At 46.9% G+C, this 26,005-nt stretch overlaps 1 protein-coding gene across 10 annotated transcripts in view; it reads left to right on the top strand.

Moving 5' to 3' along the window:
• CNOT1 (CCR4-NOT transcription complex subunit 1) overlaps positions 1-26,005 on the top strand; it is a 1,579,387-nt gene that overhangs the window by 779,813 nt on the left and 773,569 nt on the right. For all 10 annotated transcript variants that reach the window (XM_085638198.1, XM_085638193.1, XM_085638201.1 and 7 more), the window contains 2 exons: positions 17,059-17,169; positions 23,442-23,519. In XM_085638198.1, coding sequence (XP_085494324.1) covers positions 17,059-17,169; positions 23,442-23,519 — 189 coding nt within the window. The remainder of the gene's footprint in view (positions 1-17,058; positions 17,170-23,441; positions 23,520-26,005) is intronic.

The following is a 26,005-nucleotide window of genomic DNA, read 5'->3' as shown; positions in this document are numbered from 1 at the left end:
ATACTTTACCCGTAACTTGAATTTTCTTCCATAGGAAACCATTGACTGTTTTTCTGTGAAATTTCTTCTAAGTGTCGATTTTGCAAACTTCTAAATATTTGCTAAAAATCGCCTGTATAACTTAAACGCAGTTTCTCAACTGCTTACAGGGGGTACACTAGTGCTGGATCCAGGATCCAACACTGACCTAGAAAAAGTAACCGTAACTCCACTTACCTGCTAAGTGAATTTCCTCCCATAGGATAACATTGGTAATTTGATTGGAAAACTTTTAAAATAGCAAAATATTGATACAAATCACAACAGTAACAAACGTATTTACTCATTTGTTTCCAAGAACTGTCCCAGGACTGAATCTAGGATCCGTTCCTGGAGTTAGAAAAGTAATCCTGAAAGTAATCAATTGCAGCAAACTGTAACTATTACATTCAAAAGTCAATTGCCTATTGCAAAGTATTTAACTAAAGCATCTCATTCTGAGAAAGTATATTTTGATACCCATTGGTTCTAAAATAAAACATATATGTTCGAGGCATATGAGCTGCAGATTGTACACTTAGCATAGATCGCCATCTGGTGTTGGGCCCGGATGTTTGCAGTTTGTTTTTCTTCTTGGACAGTCTTTGGAAGTCACGAGTTTGGTGACTCCTCCTTCGGTCCGTACTGCGCATGGGCTTCGGCTCCATCCTCAGATTGTTTTTTTCCGCCATCGGGCTCGGATGTGATACTTCGTGCTCCGGCTTCGAACTTCTACGGTTCCAGCCTCGACGGAAAATCCTCGATTCTTCGAGTTCCTTCATCATCTTCATCTCTCGAAGCGGCACTTTCTCCATCCCGTTCATCGACACCGGCCTTCGGGCCCTCCGCGACTCCGGTCCCGGCCGATGGAAAGGACTCCGTTCAAAAAGTGCCCAAAATGTGGGTCTAAATTTCCCCACACCGACCTCCATCAGGTGTGTAACCTTTGCCTCTCTCCGGAACACGAGGCTAGAGACTGCCCCGCCTGCAAGTCTTTTCGATCGAAGAAGACCATCCGAGATCGAAGAGCTCGACGCACCATGGCGCACTCATCCTCCGCAGCTCCACCGGACATCTTCGGAGACGACGCCGAAGCTTCGGGGCAAACACACACCGAACAGGAGGAAGACGTCGTCAGCGCTTCCGAGGCCGACGACTCCGACGTGGAGGACATTACACCAGCGCAGCGGGCCGTGAGTAATATGCCCCCTCCTACCCCCACGCCGAAAACCAAAGAGACTCAGGTTACTCCCTCGCCTGCCGGCCTGGGCAAAACCAAAACCAAAACTTCGATCACCCCACCTTCGGGCCCGGTGTCGAAGCTCCCAAAGTCTCATGGCAGCTCGGGATCGAGCCAGCCGACACCCGGTGCCGAAAAACAGCATCCGGCACCGAAGACTGCAAAATCCAGCTCGACTCCGAAACCACCGGTGCCGAAGCCTGGACACTCGGTGCCGACCAAACACAAATCTGTCGGCACCGATGCTCCGGCGCCGAAACATCATTCGACGCCGAAACACCCGGAGACCTCAAAAAAGCATGGCGCACACAGACCATCGAAACCCCCGGTTCCGTAATCACCGGTGCCGACAGACGACTCGACACCATTGGCTCTGTTTACACCAGACCCTTTACAAAAGACTTTGTCCAAAGATCCTAAGACTGGGCTTTTGACTTTAACTACCAAGAAAAGACGCCTTGATGCTCCGGCTCCTCCTCCTCCACCCAAAAGGAAGGACTCTGCTACTTCTCCCCTCAGAGTGCCCTCCCCACTACCGCCTCCCCTACCCCCTCCACCTCCTCCACCACCTCCACCTCACAGGTCTCCGCCACCTGTACCTCACTACGATCCGACCCCATCCCCAGATCCGGATGATGGGGATCCGGACAATTACCCGGCGGACGCCCCAATGGATCCCACTCCACCAGGGACCCCAGATCCATGGGAGGATTACAATAACCCTGATATACCCAATGTACCTCAGGACGACTTATACCCATCAAGACCGTCTCCTCCAGTGGACTCCTTAGGGTTTCACCATTTAGTGCAGAGAGCAGCACACTACCATGGGGTGGACATGCACAGTGAACCAGTAGAAGAAGACTTCCTACTGGATACATTTGATATACAAGACAAATCCACTTCCATTTTACCCATGCTTAAGGGTGTCACCAAGCACGCTACAGAGGTGTTCAAAGACCCTGTCAGAGCCAGAGTACTGAACCCTAGAATAGAGAAGAAGTATAAGGCGGCACCCACAGACCCTGCTTACATCAAGGGCCCTGCTCCCCTAGATTCCCTAGTTGTCTCCACAGCTAGAAAGCGGGCTAACTCCCAATCCTCAGGAGATGCCCCACCGCCAGACAAAGAATCTAAACTTCTGGACGCGTCTGGTAAACGCACCGCCTCCCAAGCTGCAAACATGTGGCGCATTGCAAACACACAAGCACTGCTTGCGCGATATGATAGAGCACACTATGACGAACTAGAGGCTCTTATGCAGCACCTTCCAGAAAAATACAAGCACAAGGCTCATGACCTGATACAGGAGGGTAAACTAATTTCAAACACCTCCATTAAGTGTGCCCTCGATGCAGCCGACACTGCTTCTAGGGCCATAAATACCAGTGTCCTGCTTCGTCGCCACGCCTGGCTCAGGATCTCAGGTTTCAAGCCTGAAGTCCAGGCATCCATACTCAATCACCCCTTTGACCAGGAAACACTCTTTGGGCCAAAGGTAGACGAAGCGCTGGAAAAGATGAAAAAGGACACAGACACAGCAAAGTCTATGGGGGCACTCCAAACACAAGCCTCCAAACGTTCCTTTCGACGCTCGTCCTTTCGTGGCACAGGCAGAGGCTCCTCCACCGATAACGCCTCTACCTCCTACAAGTCCCCTCCTCAAAATACCTTTTCAAAGGGCAATCAGAGAGGTGGTTACAGGGGTAACAACAATAAGGGCAGGGGCAAAACCAACAACACCCGTTCTGCCACCCCCCCCCGCACAATGACTCCCCTCCGCTCCCCCCAGACCATTCCACTCCGGTCGGGGGCAGACTACAAAACTTTATCCACGTATGGGAGTCCATAACATCGGACAAATGGGTAACCCAAATCATTCGGTCAGGGTACTGTCTCGAACTAACATCTACCCCACCCAATATCCCACCAAGGCACCGTCCAATGTCTCAAGAACATTCCACACTGCTCAAACAAGAGGTACTCTCACTCCTCCAAAAACACGCTATAGAGCAGGTCCCCGTCAATCAACAAAATCTAGGGGTCTACTCCCTATATTTCTTAATACCAAAGAAAGACGGGACCCTCAGACCCATTCTCGACCTCCGGCCTCTAAATGCCTACATACACTCAGACCATTTTCACATGGTCACCCTACAGCAAGTCCTCCCACTCCTCTGCCAGGGAGACTTTCTCACAACCTTGGATCTGAAAGACGCATACTTTCACATTCCAATACACCCCTCTCACAGGAAATACCTCAGGTTCGTGGTGGACGAGCAACATTACCAATTCACGGTTCTCCCCTTCGGGGTCACCACCGCACCGCGGGTGTTTACCAAATGCCTAGCAGTAGTAGCAGCACACCTCAGACGTCAACACATTCACGTCTTCCCTTACCTGGACGACTGGCTGATAAAAGCCGCGTCCTACGACCAATGTGTGCAGCATACAAACAGCACCATCCAACTGCTCCACCAGCTAGGCTTCACGGTGAACTACCAAAAGTCCCACCTCATACCATCTCACACAAAGCAATATCTCGGGGCCACTATAGACACCTCCAAGGGTATTGCCTATCCAAACTCAGCCAGAATCACAAGCATTCAAGCCTTACGCAAAACATTCCTTCCTCAACACTCTCTTCCAGCAAGAGTGTTTATGAAGCTCATAGGAATGATGGCGTCTTGCATCTTCATAGTGCCCCATGCAAGACTCCACATGCGTCCACTTCAAGAGTGCCTAGCACAACAGTGGAACCAGGCCCAGGGTCAGCTGACGGATCTGGTGTTGGTGGACGGCCGCACACATCACTCTCTGCAGTGGTGGAACACCACAAACCTTTCCAAAGGGCGGCCGTTCCTGGACCCGGTTCCTCAGGTGATTCTAACAGCGGACGCATCGCTCTCCGGCTGGGGAGCGCACCTCCTACACCTCACCATGCAAGGTCTATGGACGCCACAGCAAAAATCGCTCCACATCAACCACCTGGAGCTCTTGGCGATCTTTCTAGCCCTAAAATCTTTCCAAAAACAGATTTCGGGCAAAGCAGTCCTCATTCGCACAGACAATATGACTGCGATGTATTATATACAAAAACAGGGGGGGACACACTCTCCCCAGCTCTCCCGCTTAGCCCAGAGCATATGGAGATGGGCAATTCCCCAAAACATCTTTCTCCTGGCACAGCACGTTCCAGGCGTACAAAACACCATGGCAGATCTGCTCAGCAGACAAACACAACAACTACACGAATGGGAACTGCATCCACAAGTTCTTCACCCATTCTTCCAACAGTGGGGGCATCCTCAGATAGACCTCTTCGCCACCCACGAAAACAAAAAATGCCCAAGCTTCGCCGCCAGATACCCACACCCATTGTCCAAGGGCAATGCGATATGGATGAACTGGTCAGGCAGATTTGCATACGCCTTTCCACCTCTCCCACTAATTCCATTAGTGGTCAGGAAGCTACAACAGCACTCCCTCACACTCATTCTGGTAGCTCCGACGTGGGCCAGGCAGCCGTGGTACACCACGCTACTACAACTGTCAGTGGTACCACATCAAAAATTGCATCTATCCCCATGCCTCCTAACCCAGAACCATGGAGAAATCAGGCACCCGGACCCAGCTCAGCTCAACCTGGCGATCTGGCTCCTGAAATCCTAGAATTCGGATACCTTAACCTTCCCCCTGATTGCATGAACATCATCATGGAAGCCAGACGTCCTACCACTAGAGCATGCTATGCCGCAAAGTGGAAAAGATTCGTAATTTACTGCCGTAACAATACAATCAACCCTCTAGATGCATCCATACAGCACATAATATGCTATCTGCTCCATCTTCACAGGTGTAACCTGGCATATTCATCCATACGCCTACACCTAGCAGCGATCGCTGCCTATCTACAAAACAGGCAGCATTTATCACTCTTCAGAGTGCCCGCTATTAAAGCCTTCATGGAAGGCCTTAAACGAGTAATTGCCTCCCAGGCCACCACCTTCCCCTGTATGGAATCTAAATTTGGTTCTTACACGTCTAATGGGTCCGCCCTTTGAACCAATGCACAAATGTGAGCTACAGTTTCTCACCTGGAAAACAGCTTTCCTTGTAGCTATCACTTCCCTTAGAAGGGTTGGTGAAATACAGGCGTTCACCATACAGGAACCCTACATACAAATGCATCACAGCAAGGTCATACTTCGCACAAATCCGAAGTTTCTGCCCAAAGTCATTTCCCCCTTCCACCTCAATCAATCAGTGGAATTACCTGTCTTCTTTTCGCAACCCCAATCTGTTGCAGAAAGGGCCTTACACACGCTTGATGTAAAAAGGGCGTTACTATACTACATACAAAGAACGCAACCCTTCAGGAAGACTAAACAATTGTTCGTTTCCTTCTCTCCACCACATAAAGGCAACCCCATTTCAAAATCAGGGATAGCTAGGTGGATTGTAAAATGCATACAAATTTGCTATCAAAAGGCAAAGAGAACATTATCTGTTCCCCCTAAAGCCCACTCTACAAGAAAGTTAGGGGCTTCTATGGCTTTTCTAGGGAATATACCCTTAGATGACATCTGCAAGGCAGCCACATGGTCTACACCGCACACCTTCACAAAACACTACTGTGTAGATGTGCATTCCAAGCAGCAAGCTAGGGTGGGCCAGGCTGTACTAAAGACACTTTTTCAAACAGCTGCAACGGATACCGGTGGTCGCCGCTAGGGTTGGGTACTGCTATATAATCTATGCTAAGTGTACAATCTGCAGCTCATATGCCTCGAACGGAATATGCTACTTACCAGTATGCATCTGTTCTTGGCATGTAGAGCTGCAGAGTTGTACACGCCCACCCGCCTCCCCGGCTACCTGTATCCGTTCCAGTACATCTTATTTAGATACAACACATGGGTTTCTCACTGTTATTACTACGCTCCATCATTTCCCTGTTGGCGAAAAACAATCTGAGGATGGAGCCGAAGCCCATGCGCAGTACGGACCGAAGGAGGAGTCACCAAACTCGTGACTTCCAAAGACTGTCCAAGAAGAAAAACAAACTGCAAACATCCGGGCCCAACATCAGATGGCGATCTATGCTAAGTGTACAACTCTGCAGCTCTACATGCCAAGAACAGATGCATACTGGTAAGTAGCATATTCCTTTTATATACAAACCATTGGCCTAGAGTTCAGTTATTGAGTGTGTGAAACCATTTTCTGGCTGAGTGTGTGCAACAACTGCTTTACAGTGTCCTCTGATACTGCCTTACTGCTCGACCAAGCTACCACTTTAGAGAGTAAGGTTATATCTTACTTTAGCTTCTGCCAAACCTCTGGGGACTGTGGACTCTGTACACACTGTACCTATTTGGGAAAAGTATGTTCGAGGCATATGAGCTGCAGATCACACTTAGGATAGTAGATCGCCATCTGGTGTTGGGCTCGGATGCTTGCAGGTTGTTGTTGTCTTCGGAAGAAGTCTTTGGTCACGAGATAGGTGACTCCTCCCTTGGACTACAGTGCGCATGGGCATCCACTCCATCCTCAGATTGTTTTTTTCCGCCATTGGGTTCGGATGTAACTTTTCCAACTCCGGTTGAAAATCTCAAATACAAGCTTTTCGAAGCGAAAAAACTTCTTCTACAACGATCACTCGATATCTAATTCATCGGCTCGAGTCCGGACGTCGACGCGAGCTGCTGGGCCTATCCACGCTGTGAGGCCTACGGCTCATGGAAAGGACGCAGTTTAAGAAATGCCCCCAGTAAGGAGCAACATTTCTGCACATTGACCATCACAAAGTCTGCAACCTGTGCCTATCACTGGAACACGACGAAGCCAGTTGTCAAGCCTGCGCAGCATTTCGATCCAAAAAGACCATTTGGGATCGAAGAGCTCGACGCCATATCATGGCACACAAATCAGCCCCGGAACCAGTAAACATCTTCGATGAGGGTCCCGATGTCCCGGAAGAGGATTCCGAGGAACTTCAAATCCTCTCAGAAGCAGACTACTCAGACGACTCCATTACTCCGGGGCAACGCGCGAGTACCACTGCCCCTGCCCCAACCCCTCCAAAACCAAAGGCATTGGTCAAGACTTCGCCAGCTAGTCGAGACCGAAAACATCCTTCAGAAGCCGCATGTCATTGTACCCCTGGCACCTTCGGCACCGAAGACAAAAGACCTCTATGCACCGAAATCGGATCCGACACCTTCGGCACCAAAAACATAGAGGCCCATAGATAAACCGGCACCGAACGTTCCCAAGCCGAAAGACTCCACTTCGGCACCGAAACCTTCATCGTCACCGAAACACCGGCTAAGGACTATAATACACCTCCTAAAGCCAAAGACAATACCGATTAACCAAAACCTCGGTTGGAACCGAATAAATCTGCGCCAAAATCTGTTCCTGAAGAACAAGAACTTTTCCATCCAGATCCAACACAAAAAAGGATCTATATTAATCCAAAGACTCGACATGTCACTGCAGTGCCATGTAAGAAACGGAAACTGGACACAACACCTGCCCCAGTTCCTATAAAAAAGAAGGACTCTGCAACATAACCTATTCCTCCTTCCTCTCCCATACAACCTTCTACCCCACCCCCTCTGCCTACACCACCCTTACCTCTACCATCTCCATCACATACACCACCTCCACAGGGTGATGATGATTATGACCTAGGGGGAGGGGGTGACCCTTAGAATACTAATGATCCGTTCACGGATCCAGATACTGCACCATTGGATGATTGGGCATACTCTCTACCAGATATACCTGACCCTACACCATATCCCTCCAAACCATCACCTCCAGATGACCACCTGGGGTTTGGACAACTAGAAAAAAGAGCAGCACTTTACCATGGCTTCACCATGCACTCTGATGCACCCGAGGAAGACTTCCTCTTCGACACTTTTGAACAGTCTCAGAAGTCTGTACAAATTTTACCTATGCTTAAAGGGGTGATTAAACATGCCACAGAAGTATTTAAAGACCCCGTCCGTGCCAGGGTTCTTAACCCAAGATTTGAGAAAATATATAGACCTGCCCCAGAAGATCCTTGTTACATCGAAGGACAGCTCCCTCTGGATTCTTTGGTCGTTTCCAACGCAAGGAAACGTGCCAACTCCCAAACCAAAGGAGATACACCACCCCCTGACAAAGAATCCAAACTATTAGAAGTCTCGGGCACACGAGTAGCAGCACAAGCTGCTAATCATTGGCGTATTGCCAACACCCTAGCCCTATTAGCACGCTACGATAGGGCTCACTACGATCAGTTGGAGAATCTGCTACATGCTACAACACCAGCCAGACCAATACAAGGCCCAGGCAAATGACCTTATACAAGAGGGAAAACGTATCTCAAATGCGTCAATTAAATGTGCACTTAACGCCGCAGACACCACCTCTCGAGCACTAAACACAAGTGTACTCCTTAGACGCCATGCCTGGCTACGCATTTCAGGCTTTAAGCCAGAAGTACAAAGTATCATACTTAGCCAACCTTTTAACCAAGAACAGCTGTTTGGGCCAGCAGTTGACACTGCACTTGACAAGATGAAAAAAGACACCGAGACTGCTAAGTCCATAGGAGCATTGCAGTCTCCACAACCACGCGGCTCCTTTCGACGCTCCTTCTACAGAGGAGCCTCCAAGAATATGGGAGCAGACACCTCCTCTACGTTCACAACCTCTACAAAAACATCTCCTAGTAGAGGATATTTTATAGGAGGATATAGAGGAAACAACAACAAGGGACGGAGACGAGGTCGAGGCAATACCAACACTCGTTCCTCCCCCGCCACAAAACAGTGACGTTCCTCCACTCCCCCCAGACCATGCGACTCCAGTCGGGGGGGGAGACTCCAACAGTTCCTACCTGTCTGGAACTCCATCACAACAGACAAGTGGGTAAGACAAATTATCCAGTATGGTTAATGCCTGGAACTCACCACTACCCCTCCACACATACCACCCAAGCAGCGTTCCATGTCACCAGACCATCTTACGCTCCTCAAACAATTTGTTCTCTCATTGCTTCAAAAACACGCAATAGAACCAGTTCCCTTCCAACATCAGGGTACAGGGGTATACTCACTGTACTTTCTAATCCCCAAAAAGGACGAGACTTTAAGACCAATACTCGACCTCAGACTCCTAAATCTGTACATAAACTCAGATCATTTCCATATGATCACTCTTCAACAAGTGCTCCCACTACTACAACAAGGCGATTTCCTTGCCACACTAGATCTCAAGGACGCTTATTTCCACATTCCCATACATCCTGCTCACAGGAAGTACCTAAGGTTTGTGGTGGATGGACAACACTATTGGTTTACAGTCTTTCCATTCGGGGTAACAACTGCGCCCAGAGTATTCACCAAATGTCTACCAGTAATAGCAGCGCATCTCAGAAGGCAACAAATTCATGTCTTCCCGTATCTAGACGACTGGCTAATAAAAGCCAACTCATTCAACAAATCCGTTCTACACACTCACCGAAGTATTCAAATCTTACACAACTTGGGGTTCACAATAAACTACCCCAAATCTCATCTCCAACCCTCCCACATACATCAATATCTGGGAGCCACCATAAATACCTCCTAAGCACTATAGCATATCCCAGCCTAGCCAGGATAGCCAATATACAAGCTCTCATCGTAAAATTTCAAACCCATCACTCTCTTCCAGCAAGAGTGTTCATGCAACTGATAGGCATGATGGCGTCATGCAGCTTCATTGTGCCTTATGTAAGACTTCAAATGCGTCCCTTGCAAGAGTGTCTAGCACGTCAGTGAAATTAGGCTCACGGACAACTAACAGATCTGGTGTTGGTGGACAGCCGCTCACATCGCTCTCTAAAATGGTGGAACACAAACCTGTCCAAAGGGCAGCCGTTCCTCTTCCACAAATAGTGCTAACAACTGACGCATCACTCACGGGGTGTGGAGCCCATCTCCTAGGACACACCACTCAGGGCAAATGGACCACTCAACAGAAAGTGCTCCATATCAATTGCCTGGAACTACTGGCAGTATTCTTAGCACTAAAATCATTCCAAATACATCTCCAGAACAAAACTGTCCTCATCTCAACGGTTAAGATGACAGCCATGTATTATATACAAAAACAAGGAGGCACACATTCTCTCCAGCTGTCCCAGCTAGCACAGAATATTTGGAGATGGGCCATTCCCCAGAACATATACCTGCTTGCAGAACACCTTCCAGGGGTTCACAATAAGATTGCCGACCTGTTAAGTCGACCGACTCAACAGATCCACGAATGGGAATTACATCCACAAGTCCTACTCCCCTTTTTCCAAAAATGGGGCCAACCAGACCTAGATCTGTTCGCCACACACAAACGCAAAATGCCCAACCTTTGCCGCCATGTTTCCCTACCCACAGTCCAAGGGCAATGCGATATGGATTAACTGGTCAGGCAGATTTGCGTACGCTTTTCCGCCTCTCCCACTCATTCCATTCGTGGTACGCAAGCTCAGGCAACAGTCTCTCAAACTGATCCTAGTAGCCCCCACATGGGCTAGCCAGCCCTGGTTCACAACACTGCTGGAACTCTCTCTAGTTCCACACCAAAAACTGCATCTCTCCCTGTCCTTACCCAGAACTATGGAGAAATAAGACACCCTGATCCAGGTCAACCGCATCTAGCGATCTGGCTCCTGAAATCCTAGAGTTCGGTTACCTCATCCTACCACCAGACTGTATGAATATTATAAAAGAGGCCAGACGACCTACCACTAGAGCCTGCTACGCTGCAAAATGGAAAAGATTTGCCATTTACTGCACTAACAATGATATACGCCCACTGGATGCATCCATATAGAACATCATTTGCTACTTACTACACTTGCAAAGATGTAATTTAGCGTACTCATCCATAAGTCTCCACCTAGCAGCATTAGCAGCCTACTTGCAAAATCGACAACACTTGTCACTATTTAGAGTGCCTGCGATCAAAGCCATCATGGAAGGCCTTAAGAGGATTATTCCTCCCAGATTACCACCCTCTCCAGTGTGGAATCTAAACATTGTTCTTACAAGGCTTATGGGACCCCCTTTTGAACCTCTGCATAAATGCGAACTACAGTTCCTCCCATGGAAAGTGACTTTCCTTATTGCTATCACATCCGTTAGACGGGTAAGTGAGATCCAGGCTTTAACCATACAAGAACCATTCCTACAATTACACCGCAACAAAGTGGTTCTTCGAACAAATCCAAAATTCCTGCCAAAAGTCATATCTCCGTTCCATCTTAACCAATCAGTAGAGCTACCAGCGTTCTTCCCAATCCGGACTCGGTAGCTGAAAGAGCTCTTCATACCTTAGACGTTTTAAAGAGCCCAACTTTACTACATTGACAGAACCAAACATTCCGCAAAACCAAACAATTGTTTGTTGCTGTCTCTCCACCACATAAAGGCAACCCCATTTCCAAATCCGGGATAGCCAGGTGGATAGTTAAATGTATCCAAATATGCTACCACAAGGCTAAATGCACACCAACAGTTCCCCCTAGAGCGCATTCCACACGCAAAATAGGGGCTTCCATGGCATTCTTAGGAAACATTCCCTTAGAAGATATTTGTAAGGCAGCCACATGATCTACAACACACACCTTCACTAAACATTACTGTGTTGACGTGCAAACAAAACAACAATCTTCTGTAGGTCAGGCTGTCCTTAAAACGTTATTCCAAACTGCTGCAACTGATACAGGTGACCACCGCTAGGGGAGACACTGCTATATAGTCTAACCTAAGTGTGTGATCTGCAGCTCATATTCCTAGAACGGAATATGCTACTTACCAGTATGCATCTGTTCTTGGCATGTAGAGCTGCAGAGCCACACACGCCCGCCCACCCACCTCCCCGGGACCTGTATCTGTTCCAGCATAGTCTTACTTAAACATTACACATGGACATCTCTCTCTCTTTTTACAAACTCCATCATGGCGAAAAACAATCTGAGGATGGAGTGGATGCCCATGCGCACTGTAGTCCAAGGGAGGAGTCACCTATCTCGTGACCAAAGACTTCTTCCGAAGACAACAACAACCTGCAAGCATCCGAGCCCAACACCAGATGGCGATCTACTATCCTAAGTTTGTGGCTCTGCAGCTCTACATGCCAAGAACAGATGCATACTGGTAAGTAGCATATTCCATACAGTGCTACTCTTCTACAATGTCCCAGAGTAGTATCCAGGTATACTACTGTGTAAGAAAAGTAATCTCAAAAAAACTTGCCTGTAATCTTACTGAACATTCTATTAAAAGTATATGTACTGTATTTACAAAGCATTGCATTTCTCAGGAACAATACTGTAAGTCAAAACAATGTGCATGTACAATTGCAATCCAAACTGTTACAAATTGAATGTTTACTGCAAAGTACTTATCACTTACCTGTGCCAGGCTTGCTTGGTTCTAGGAAATAAGATAACTAAAAATATTTTCATACAAACCCAATTAGTCTGAAGTTCAGTCTGAGTGTGAGACCATTTGCTGACTGAGTGTGTACAACAAATGCTTAACACAGTCCTCTGATACTGCATAACTGCTCGTCGACGCTACCACAAATAGTGATGTGCTATCTAACTTTACCTCTGCCTACCTTTGGCGTTCCACTGAACTCTGTGCACAGTATACCTCACTTTGGTATAGTATATACAGAGCCAGCTTCCTACACAGGGGACTTGGTTGGTAGGGACCCTGTGCTATAATCAGACCTCATCAAATACCAGCCAAAAAGTGGGAGCTAACCTTGTCAAAAGGGGCACTTCCTCACAAATAATAACACACCATAATAGATTTAGAAGTTAAGCTCCAAACTATTACTACGGATAAGTATTAACCCTTCCTCACTTAACTACAGTCTATGAAAATGATAACTCCGACATCTGACCCTAGACTCGATGAGATATTACTTTCTCTTCAAGTCAGAGGACATCCAAACTCCTCATGACCTGATCCTGCAATGACCCAAGCCTCATGCGAGGCTCACTAATCACCCACGCGCTAGCTCCCTGAAACAGAAGCTCCCTAGAACAGCAATACTTTACCCCAATGCCTCCTCCTGTTCGGTCAGAAGGAGAACCCCTCTATCATCGAAAGATCTAACTTCCCTACTCCTTTCTTACGAGCTCCTGACTCCACCCCTTAATATTTTGCACACGGATAACACAGAAGTTGTCTTTAATCCAATCCATCCCTTCCAATGCCTTTAGAGCTACAAGACACATTTCCAGGGGTATTGTTGAAAACAACCTCATGAGAGTACCCATCCTATACGAACCCAACACTACTCCTACCAAGACCCGGCTAAAATGTATTCTACTAAACTGTAGGTCGGCTGCACGACATGCCGCCGGTATACCTGACCTCATACTAACTAATGAACCTGACCTTTTAATTTTAAATTAAACATGGCTAAATGAATCATCCACGTCCATCCTAGACATACTAGTACTCCCAAACTATCACATCACAAGACTAGATACAATTGATAGGCCAGGTGATGGTATTGCCTGCATATATCTGAACAACCTCTTTATGAACCGCTCCAACTCCTGTTCTTTCTGTGAATACCTATGTTTAGACATCACTAATGACAAGCCAATATGATCACTACATTTTGCCATCCACGAGGAAACAACCTCACCTTAATTGAACATGTAATGGATAAACGGAACATTCAGATATTCTTGAGGGACTTTAACCTCCACTGGAATGACCCTGACGACCCAGAGGTCAATAGCCTCAAAGCTTTCCTATCTGACCTTAACTTGTTCCAAATCTGCCACAGCCCCACCCATGAAAAAGGCTCAACCCTCGATATAGTAATTTTCAAAGCGAACTCCACGCAGCTTTAGTCCATCCTCCACTGTGACTGGTCTGACCATCACATCATCACTTTCCATATCAATGAAGCAGTTAAACTGCTCTCTGTCCAACCCACAAGAACAAAATCTGGAAGAGGAACCTAAAAAACATCAGTCCTATCAAAATCTCAATCGCTACTTGGGGCCAGCCCCAACTCCAGTTATGGAGCTGAGAAACCTGGGAGTGTGGCTGGAGCCCGCCCTCAGTTTTGTGGGGCATTCCAAGAAGACTGCGGCTTGCTGTTTTGGGGTCCTTCGAGGCCTGAGATCCGTCTTGAAGTTTTTTGACCCCCCCACGAGGCAGCTGGTGGTTCAGGCAACTGTAATCTCTCGCTTGGACTATGCCAGCTCCCTCCTGGTGGGGGCAAACTTGGCGGAAATTAATCGCTTCCAACGCGTCCAAAACGCAGCAGCCAGAGCCATAGTTGGTCTGCCCAGGTCCTGCTCTGTCTCCAGTACTCTTCGATCTCTACACTGGCTGCCGGTAAAAACTAGAATTGACTTTAAAGTTCTATGCCTGGCTTTTAAGATCCTGAAGGGTTTAGCTCCTCGGATCCTGTCGAATCTCCTGTCTTTTTATGTACCTTCTCGCTCCTTGAGATCGATGGGCCAAGCGCTTGCGGTGGTCCCGAGATTCAAGTTGAGCCATATGGGAGGTCGTTCTTTCCGGGTAAAAGCAGCTATCCTGTGGAATTCTATCCTTTCATTTCGCACAGCTTTAAAGACGGTGTTATTCTAAATCCCTTCCTCTCTGCGCTGTCTGTTTGTTCATTTCGTTGTTCTGTTAGGTGCGGCTATGTCTATCTTGTCAGGCGCCAGGACGCCCCTTAGCTGGGGCAGCTGTGCGCATTACAAATGCCCCCTAACATCTTCATGCTCCCACCGAAAGGGTTAGATGATGTACATGATCTGACTAATCATTACTTCCACTCTATGAACATGGTATTAGACAATCTAGCTCCCCTACAACTGAAAAGCGTCGCCACAAAAGACTCCTGGTATGATGTTAGTCTAAATGAAGACAGAAGATCACTAAGAGTAACTGAACGACGATCAAAAGATGACTTCTACAGTAAACAATTAGACCAATCCAAAAATTGTCCCAAAAGGCTATTCGAACAAATCAAATCTCAATCTATGGATGTCTCCCACTCCCCCCAAGTTAATCCAGTCACACTGCCCAATTGCGAGGAATTTGCTTCCTTTTTCACAACGAAGACAGAAAACAAAGACAGACCTGCTTAACAATTTATTATCCCATACCGACCCACACATGATCTCCTCACTGACCCCTCTTAGTTCTTCATAAAGTTCGACCTAAAAAACGCTTCCTGGACCTCCAACATCTACAGCGCAGAAACTATCCTAAAAACGTTCATGGTCCTGAATCCCTCCAATCACTTCAGACCCTCTCCCAGCAACATTCTTGAAAGAATTAATTCCAATGTTAGTGCCTCTATGCACCAGGATTATAAACATACCTCTTCTGCAAGGAACCATCCCAGACATCCTTAAAGCAGGTCAGGTATCCCCCATCTTAAAGAAACCATTGACGGACCCGTCAGACCTGAAAAACTATCGCCCAATATCCAACATCCCTACCTTGGCCAAACTATTAGAAAAATGTGTTCACACGCAGCTTAGCTACCACTTGGATCACTTCAGCCTCCTTCATCAATTCCATTCAGGTTTCCGTGCAGGGCACAGTACTGAATCAGCCATGACCCACATAATAGATGACGCATTAAAAATCCTGGAACAAAACAAAGCCTGTTTACTAATCCTATTTGACCTATCCTCAGCCTTCGACCCCGTCAAACAAGACAACTTACTAGACCTCTTGAAACACAGAATGGGACTATCTGGATCGATTCTAAACTGTTTCACTTCCTTCCTTCAAAACAGAACACAAAGATTCAAGATCAATCAATCTTTATCCAAGCCCACCCCAGTCACTTTAGGAGTACCACAGGGATCATCCCTCTCCCCGACACTCTTCAACCTGTTTTTGAAACCACTCACGGAGCTTCTTAGCTCCTCAAATGCCCACTATCACATGTACGCAGATGACATTCAACTCAACATCTCATCTCAACGCTCCAAAAAACGGTCCTGGCTGGCCAAAAATCACTTAACTAAACACCCTCAAAACAGAATTCCTCTTAATCGCCCCCCTAACATGTGGTAACAGAACCACCAGGAGCTCCTATAATCTTCTACTGAAACCACGATTTACCATAAAGAAAACATAAAACCGAACCTTCTCAAGAATGGCTTCCAGGATTTGGAATGCCTTGCCCCCAGACACAAGACAGAACCTGTCCGCTGCAGTTTAAAAAAAAAAAAGGTAATAGATTTTCTTGGCCAAGTTCACTTGAACTATTCATACATCAGTGTATATATTTGCTAGTCTTTAGTAGTTACCACTTCTGTATTAACATAACCTATATTTTTATGTTTGTTTGTCACCTATATTTGCCCTGTAAAGCGCTCTGATACCCGCAGGGGTCTTGTTCGTGCTATACAAAACCTTCAAATAAATAAAATAAACAAGGTTTTCTTTTTCCCTGGTTACCTGCTTTCTCTCTGTGGGTGTATTTTAGTCCTACAAGTTGATGTAAGGAGATGAGCGTCCACTTGCTGAGAAGACCGATAATCCTGAACTTTTGTAGAAGCTAAAAATTAAAATAGAGGTCAAGTTGAAGGAAAGTTTAGTGTAGAAGTATGCTAAAAAATTGAAAGCTGCTGAACAGCCAGTTATCCAAACTTGATCTGCTCTTAATTTGGTTTGGGGACTGTCAGAAGAACACTCATGATTTGGGTTTTATTGATGGTGCCGTTTCTCATGCTATTTTTTTTGTTACAGGACCTGGATGTAAAGTCCTTACTGCTTGAAGCCTACTTGAAGGGACAGCAAGAACTGCTGTATGTGGTGCCATTCATTGCAAAGGTTTTGGAATCCAGTGTCAGGAGTGTGGTGAGCGGTTTCTGTTTTAAAGCTGAGCAGTTCTGCCGGAGTATGGTATACAGTCTGTGTGTTCCTTGACATCTTAATTAGTAATCCACACTAAGACCGGTCCATAAAACAGTTTTTCAACCAAAATAGTATGACAAATGATTGTTTATCGTACTGTGAGTCCAAAGATCCAGCTGTGGACTAAATACATTGTAGTTTTAAGTTCTACTGCCAGTGACGAGTGCTGTTTTGTGTATATGCTCTGTCCTATGCCTTATAAGACACTGTTTGGCTCTGTGGCTAAACTGTGCCCTCAAACCACTGCTTGCTAATTAGCAGGTTTATTTCAGTACGAACATTACTGTGCTCATCTTCCAGGCTGAAAGCTGATGTTCGAGGCATATGAGCTGCAGATCACACACTAGCATAGTAGATCGCCATCTGGTTTTGGGCTCGAATGCTTGCACCTTGTTGTTGTCTTGGAAGAAGTCTTTGTAGTCATGAGGTATGTGACTCCTCCCTTGGACGATAGTGCGCATGGGCATCAACTCCATCCTTAGATTGTGTTTTTCGCGATTGTGTTCGGATGCAACTTTTCCACTCCAGTTGGAAATCTCAATTTTAAACTTTTCAAAGCACAAAACTTGCAGCAAAACCATCGAATCACTTTCAACTTCGACTTTGATTCTATTGGTTCGATTCCGGACGTCGACTCGGGCCGCTGGGCCTATCCACGCCGTAAGGCCTACAGCTCATGGAAAGGACGCCTTTTAAAAAATGCCCCCAGTGTGGAGCAAAATTTCCGCACAGTGACAATCACAAAGCCTGCAACCTGTGCCTATCACCTGAACACGACGAGTCCAGCTGTCCAGCCTGTGCATCCTTTCGATCTAAAAAGACGATTCGAGATCGAAGGGCAAGAAGACACATCATGGCAAAGAGACCAGCTCCGGACCCAGAGGACATCTTTGAGGGCTCCAATGTCCCAGAGGAAGATTGAGAGGATCTCGAAATAATCTCAGAGGCCGAAGACTCAGACGACCTCATCACTCCTGGGCAACGTGTGAGTACTACTGCCCCAACCCCTCCAAAACCAAAGGCAGTGGTCAAGACTTCGCTTGTTGGCCCCAGTCGAGACCGAAAACATCCTTCAGAAGCCCCGCCTCCGGGCTCGGCTCCAAAGAAAAAAAGACTAGCCTTCCGGTAGCTCGGGACCGAGCAAACCGCATGTCATTGTCCCACCAGCACCTTCGGCACCGAAGCCAAAAGAACACTCTGCACCGAAATCGGCTCAGACGCCTTCCACCTCCAAATTGGCCCCGAAAACACCAAGGCCCATAGAGAAGCCAGCTTCGAAGGTTCCCAAGCCTAAAGATCCACCTTCGGCTCCGAAAATAACATCCTCTGTACCGAAACAAATGCCTAAGGACTCTGATACGCCTCCTAAGGCCAAAACCTCTAAGGATCAACCACAGCCTCGCTCGGAACCGAAAAAAAACCGAACAAGAACTTTTTCACCCAGATCCTATCGATTCAAGGAAGAAAAAGATTTATAAAAACCCAAAAACAGGACATGTCACGGCTGTGCCATGTAAAAAACGAAAACTGGACACACCATCTGCTCCAGTTCCTGTACACAAGAAGGACTCTGCAACATCGCTTATGCCCCCTTCTTCTCCTATACTGCCTTCTAACCCACCTCCTCTGCCTACACCACTCTTACCTGTAACTTCTCCACCACATACACCACCTCCAGATGAGGATGACTTTGTTAGGGATCCTAATGACCCGTTCACGGCTCCAGATACCTCACCACTAGATTGGGCATTCCCTATCCCAACAGACCTCCCAGACCCGCAGCCATATCCCTCAAAACCATCTCCCCCAGAGGATCACCTGGGGTTCGGACAATTATTAAATAGAGCTGCGCTTTATCATGGTGTTCCAATGCACTCCGACGCACCAGAGGAAGATTTCCTCTTAGATACTTTTGAACAATCCCAAAAGTCAGTGCAAATATTACCTATGATCAAAGGAGTCATTAAGCATGCCCCTGAGGTATTTAAAGATCCTGTCCGTGCCAGGGTTCTTAACCCTAGTATAGAAAAGAAATATAGGCCTGCCCCTGAAGATCCTACTTGCATCAAAGGACAGCTGCCTTTGGAATCTCTAGTTGTTTCCAATGCTAGAAAACGCACCAACTCCCAGACCTCCAGAGATGCACCACCCCCGGATAAAGAATCCAAACTGCTAGAAGCTTCTTGCAAAAGGGTAGCAGCACAAGCAGCTAATCACTGGCGTATTGCCAACACCCAAGCACTACTGGCACGTTATGACGTTACTACGACCAGTTGGAAAATCTCTTACAAGTTCTGCCTGACCAGTATAAAACCCAGGCAAATGACCTTATCCAAGAGGGCAAGCTAATTTCAAATGCGTCAATTAAATGTGCACTTGACGCAGCGGACACTGCCTCTAGATCAATCAACACCATTGTACTCCTTAGACGACATGCCTGGCTACGCATTTCAGGCTTTAAGCAAGAGGTCCAAACTACCATACTCAGCCATTCAACCAAGAACAGCTATTTGGGCCAGCTGTAGACACTGCCCTTGAAAACCTGAAAAAGGACACCGAGACTGCTAAGTCCATGGGAGCAATACAGTCTCCACAAACGCGTGGCTCCTTTCGGCGCTCCTTCTACAGAGGAGCCTCCAAAAATATGGGCGCAGACTCCTCATCTACATTCAAAGCCACTACACAAACATCCCCTAGTACAAGATATTTTAGAGGTGGATACAGAGAACAACAACAAGGGTCGAGGTAATAACACTCGCACCTCCCCTGCCACAAAACAGTGACTTTCCTCCGCTCCCCCCAGTCCATTCCACTCCAGTCGGGGGCAGACTAACACAGTTCCTACCTGTCTGGAACATCACAACAGACAAGTGGGTAAGACAAATTATCCAGTATGGTTACTGCCTGGAACTTACAGCTACCCCCCAAACATACCACCCAAACAGCGTCCAATGTCCGCAGACCATCTTACGTTCCTCAACCAAGAAGTTCTCGCACTGCTTCAAAAGCACTCAATAGAGCCATTTCCCTTAGAGCATCACGGAACAGGGGTATACTCACTGTACTTCCTGATACCCAAAAAGGACGGGACTCTGAGACCAATACTAGACCTCAGACCTCTAAATTTGTATATACACTCAGATCATTTCCATATGATCACTCTTCAACAAGTGCTCCCACTGCTGCAACAAGGCGATTTTCTTGCCCCACTAGATCTCAAGGACGCCTACTTCCACATTCCCATACATCCTGCTCACAGAAAGTACCTAATGTTTGTAGTGGACGGACAACACTACCAGTTCAGTCCTTCCATTCGGGGTCACAACCGCACCCAGAGTAGTCACAAAATGTCTTGCAGTAGTAGCAGCACATCTCAGAAGACAACAAATTCATGTCTTCCCGTATCTAGACGACTGGCTAATAAAAGCCAAGTCATTAGACCAATGTGTTCTACACACTCCCCAAACCATCCAAATATTACACAACTTGGCGTTCACGAACAACTACCCCAAGTTGCATCTCCAGCCCTGTCACATACAACATCATCTAGGAGCTACCACAAACACCTCCACAGCCCTAGCATATCCCAGTCCAGCCAGGATAGCCAGTATACACAAAATTTCAAAACCAACACTCTTCCAGCCAGAGTGTTCATGCAACTCATAGGCATGATGGCATCTTGCATCTTCATTGTGCCTTATGCAAGACTTCAAATGCATCCCTTACAGGAATGTCTAGCGCATCAGTGGAACCAGGCTCAAGGACAACATACAGATCTGGTGTTGTTGGACAGCCGCACACATCGCTCTCTACAGTGGTGGAACATAACGAATTTGTCCAAAGGGCGGCCGTTCCTCGAGCCTCTTCCACAAATATTGCTAACAGACGCATCACTCACAGGATGGGGAGCCCATCTCCTCGGACATACAACTCTAGGCAAATGGACCACTCAATAGAAAGTGCTCCATATCAATCAACTGGAACTGCTAGCAGTATTCCTGACTCTAAAATCCTTCCAACTACATGTACAGAACAAGGCTGTTCTCATCCGGACGGACAACATGACAGCCATGTATTGTATGCAAAAACAAGGAGGCACACATTCTCTGCGGCTGTCCCAGATCGCACAGAACATTTGGAGATGGGCCATTCCTCAGAACATATACCTACTTGCAGAACACCTTTCAGGGGTTCACAATCGGATTGCCGATCTGATAAGTCGACAGACGCAACAGATCCACGAGTGGGAACTACATCCCCAGGTTCTACTGCCCTTTTTCCTAAAATGGGGCCAACCAGACATAGATCTGTTCGCCACACGCAAACGCGAAATGCCCAACCTTCGCCGCCAGTTTTCCACACCCGGAGTCAAAAAGGCAATGCGATATGGATGAACTGGTCAGGCAGGTTTGCGTATGCTTTTCCGCCTCTCCCACTCATTCCACTAGTGGTACGCAAGCTCAGGCAGCAATCTCTTAAACTGATCCTAGTAGCTCCCACATGGACACGCCAGCCGTGGTTCACAACACTACTGGAACTCTCCCTAGTTCCACACAAACTGTGTCTCTCCCCGTCCTTAACCCAGAACCATGGAGAGATCAGACATCCAGATCCAGGTCAACTGAATCTGGCGATCTGGCTCCTGAAGTCCTAGAGTTCGGTTACCTTAACCTTCCACCGGACTGCATGAACATTATTAAAGAAGCCAGAAGACCTACTACTAGAGCCTGCTATGCTGCAAAATGGAAAAGATTTGCCATTTACTGTACTAACAATAATATACACTCGCTAGATGCCTCCATCCAGAACATCAGTTGCTACTTACTACATTTGCAAAGATGTAATTTAGCATACTCATCCATAAGTCTGCACCTAGCAGCACTAGCAGCTTACTTACAAAATCGACAGCAACTGTCACTCTTTGGAGTCCCTGTGATCAAAGCCTTCATGGAAGGACTTCAAAGAATTATCCCTCCCAGATTGCCACCCTCTCCGGTGTGGAATCTAAACCCCCCTTTGAACCTCTACATAAATGTGAACTACAGTTCCTCACATGGAAAGTAGCTTTCCTTATCGCAATCACATCTTAGACTAGTGAGTGAAATCCAGGCTTTAACCATACAAGAACCATTCTTACAATTACATAGTAACAAAGTGGTTCTTAGAACAATTCCAAAATTCCTTCCAAAAGTCATAGCTCCTTTTCATCTTAACCAATCAGTGGAGCTACCAGTTTTTTCCAAACCCAGACTCTGTAGCGCAGAGAGCTCTTCACACCTTAGATATTCAAAGAGCCCTTCTTTATTACATTGACAGAACTAAATCTTTCCACAAAACAATTGTAGCTTTCTCTCCACCACATAAGGGTAACCCTATCTCCAAATCTGGGATTGCTAGGTGGATAGTTAAATGTATACAAATATGCTACCAAAAAGCTAAACACACATTAACAGTTCCCCCTAGAGCGCATTCCACACACAAACTAGGGGCTTCCATGGCATTCTTGGGGAACATTCCCGTAGAAGACATTTGTAAGGCAGCCACATGGTCTACAACACACACCTTCACTAAACACTATTGTGTTGACGTACAAGCAACGCAACAAGCTTCTGTGGGCCAAGCTGTCCTTAAAACTTTATTTCAAACTACTGCAACCGATACAGGTGACCACCTCTAGGGACGATACTGCTGTATAGTCTATGCTAGTGTGTGATCTGCAGCGCATATGCCTCGAACGGAATATGCTACTTACCAGTATGCATCTGTTCGTGGCATGTAGAGCTGCATATCCACACACGCCCACCCACCTCTATGGGACCTGTATCTGTTCCAGTTCTATCTTACTTGGATATCACACATGGACATCTCTTTTTCTTCTACTAACTCCATCTCCTATTATGGCGAAAAACAATCGAAGGATGGAGTTGATGCCCATGCGCACTATCGTCCAAGGGAGGAGTCACATACCTCGTGACTACAAAGACTTCTTCCAATACAACAACAAAGTGCAAGCATCCAAGCCAAACACCAGTTGGCGATCTAGTATGCTAGTGTGTGGATCTACAGCTCTACATGCCAAGAACAGATGCATACTGGTAAGTAGCATATTCCTTATTCAACCAATAACATTGTGTAGTGCTGACTGTAGGCCCCAGAACTGTGACCTAATCCTCCCCTATAGTAGCATTGGTTTATTATGTTCTTTTTAATTGTAGGTTTTCCGACCACCAAATCCATGGACAATGGCAATCATGAATGTGCTTGCTGAATTGCACCAGGAACATGACCTTAAAGTAGGTGTCTTCCTCTTGTTCATTTGTTTTCTCTGGTCTTTCTATAGATGTTAAAAGTAGAAATTGCCTGATGCTTTACAAGTGTAGGAGTCAAATATCACGTCTACAAACTGAGCAAGAACGATATGATTAACCTATTTTGTATAGTGTGTTGTACACTCCAGTTGCTGATCAATAATATTTGGCCACTGATAGTCTCTGCTTTGAGGGGTTCGGGGGGGGGGGGAGGGGGCGGTAGGTGATTCAGCTGCGACTTCTGCAGCTTTATTATTGAAGTAGGATACTTGGCACAAAATATAGAACTATATTATGTTAATTGCACTAATTGCTTATCAATTATGGTGGTGGATGATCTGGCACCTGTTCAGACCAAGTGTATTGAAAAAAGTAGACACCAAAACAAATAGTTCTCAGGCCATATAAGGAAAATGACAATCTTTACACCACCTTGAAAAGTTATGGTGTCAAGAGTACTCCAAAGCTGCAAAATGATAGTCTAGGTTTGAACAGTGATTCAGAACAATGCCATATAAACTGCTAAAATCCTTTTTCTAGTACAAGATTTTGTGCACCTAATACCTCCAAGGTGGTTTTTGGTGTTCTAAACTAACAGATTTAGTAGTCCTACAATATTCCACCTTTTTAAAGCTGGATACAACATCTTAGCTGAGTTCTTTGACTTTACGATTTGTAAAATTTGTCCGTTACAGACTCTTAAGGGCAGATGAGGGTTTACCATCTGCACTTTCAGTTAGTCCATAGATATTTTCTATTCTATTTGATGCTGATTGGATAATTTGGTTAAAAGGAGCAATGATTCTTGCTTAAGTACAAATCCATTGCCTGCAAACCTTTGTAAAGATATGATGTAATCAAACCCTTTTCAGGTTAAAAAAAATGTATTCTTTGCATGTTGCAGGGTATTTTTCTAGATAGCTTAACATCGTAGCACTTTTCAAAAAGCCAAGATATATGTATCCAGATTAGAATATATTTCAGACTACTTTCCCAATTGCCTTTTGTGTTTTGAATCGATGTTCTGCACATGGTGAAGCAAATAACTTGTTACATTCACTGCAAGCTGGCTGCAGACATGGCTGCAGTACAGGGACTGTGGTAATACCACCTCTTAATGACTTTGGTTATTGAGCTGATTGTGTTCCAGTTACGCTGGTGTTGGTGGACATACTGCCCGCCTTCCAAGCTGTTGATCATGCCAGATTACTGAAATGGCTCAATCAGTCATTTGTAAAGCGCACTACATACGCTGGAGGGTCTCAAGGTGCTGGGGGGGGTGCGCTGTTGATTGAACAGCCAGGTCTTGGGCATCCTCCTGAAGGTCTGCAGGTCTTGGGTCTGTTGTAGGCTCAGTGGGAGGGTGTTCCATGTCTTGGCGGCGAGGTGGGAGAAAAATCACCCGCCGGTGGTTGTTCTTCGGATGCCCGGGACGGTGGCTAGTGAGAGGTCGGCAGAGCGTAGCTGGCGGTTTGGGATGTAGGAGAGTCGTCTGTTGAGGTAGGCTGGGCCGGTCTTGTGGAGTGCCTTGTGTGCGTGGATGAGGAGCTTGAAGGATATCCTCTTGCTGACGGGGAGCCAGTGCAGGTCCCTCAGGTGGGGGGTGATGTGGCCTTGGTGTGGTACGTCAAGGATCAGTCGTGCCGAGGTGTTTTGGATGCGTTGTAGTCGTTTGAGCTTGGTCGGGGCTCACGCGTAGAGAGCGTTTCCGTAGTTGAGTCTGCTGCTGACGAGGGCCCGAGTGACTGTCTTTCTTGTGTCTGTTGGGATCCATCTGTAGATCTTGCGGAGCATGCAGAGGGTGTTGAAGCAGGAGGAGACAGCCTTTACCTGCTTGGTCATTTAGAGCATTGAGTCAAGGATGATTCCCAGGTTGCGTGCATGGTCGGTGGGTGTCGGGGCTGCTCCCAGTGCTGTCGGCCACCAGGAGTCGTCCCAGGCTGAAGGGTTGGTGCAGAGGATGAGGACCTCCGTCTTGTTCGAGTTCAGCTTCAGAAGGCTGGTCTTCATCCAGTCAGCGACTGCCTTCATTCCTTCGTGGAGGTTGGCTTTGGCGGTGATGGGGTCCTTGGTGAGGGAGAAGATCAGTTGAGCGTCGGCGTAGGAGATTATGTTGAGGTCGTGCTGTCGGACGACGTGTGCGAGCGGGGCCATGTAAATGTTGAACAGTGTCGGGCTGAGGGACGATCCTTGGTATACGCCGCAGATCTCGGAGGCTTTGGACCCGAATGGGGGAGGCGGATGCTCTGGGTTCTGCAGGAGAGGAAGGAGGTGGTTCATTCCAGAACCTTGTCTCGGATCCCTGCGGCGTGGAGGCGTGCGGCGGAGAGGTCTAGGAGGATGAGTGCTGCGGTCTCGCCGTTATCAAGCAGAGTCTTGATGTCGGTGGCGGCGATGAGGGCAGTCTCTGTGCTGTGGTTGCTGTGGAACCCTGACTGGGAAAGGTCCAGGATTCTATTTTCTTCGAGGTA

The sequence above is a fragment of the Triturus cristatus genome, chromosome 12 (assembly GCF_964204655.1).
Source record: "Triturus cristatus chromosome 12, aTriCri1.1, whole genome shotgun sequence".
Taxonomy (NCBI): domain Eukaryota; kingdom Metazoa; phylum Chordata; class Amphibia; order Caudata; family Salamandridae; genus Triturus; species Triturus cristatus.
Note: the sequence above shows the minus strand (reverse complement) of the source record. Positions and strands in the feature narration are given on the sequence as shown.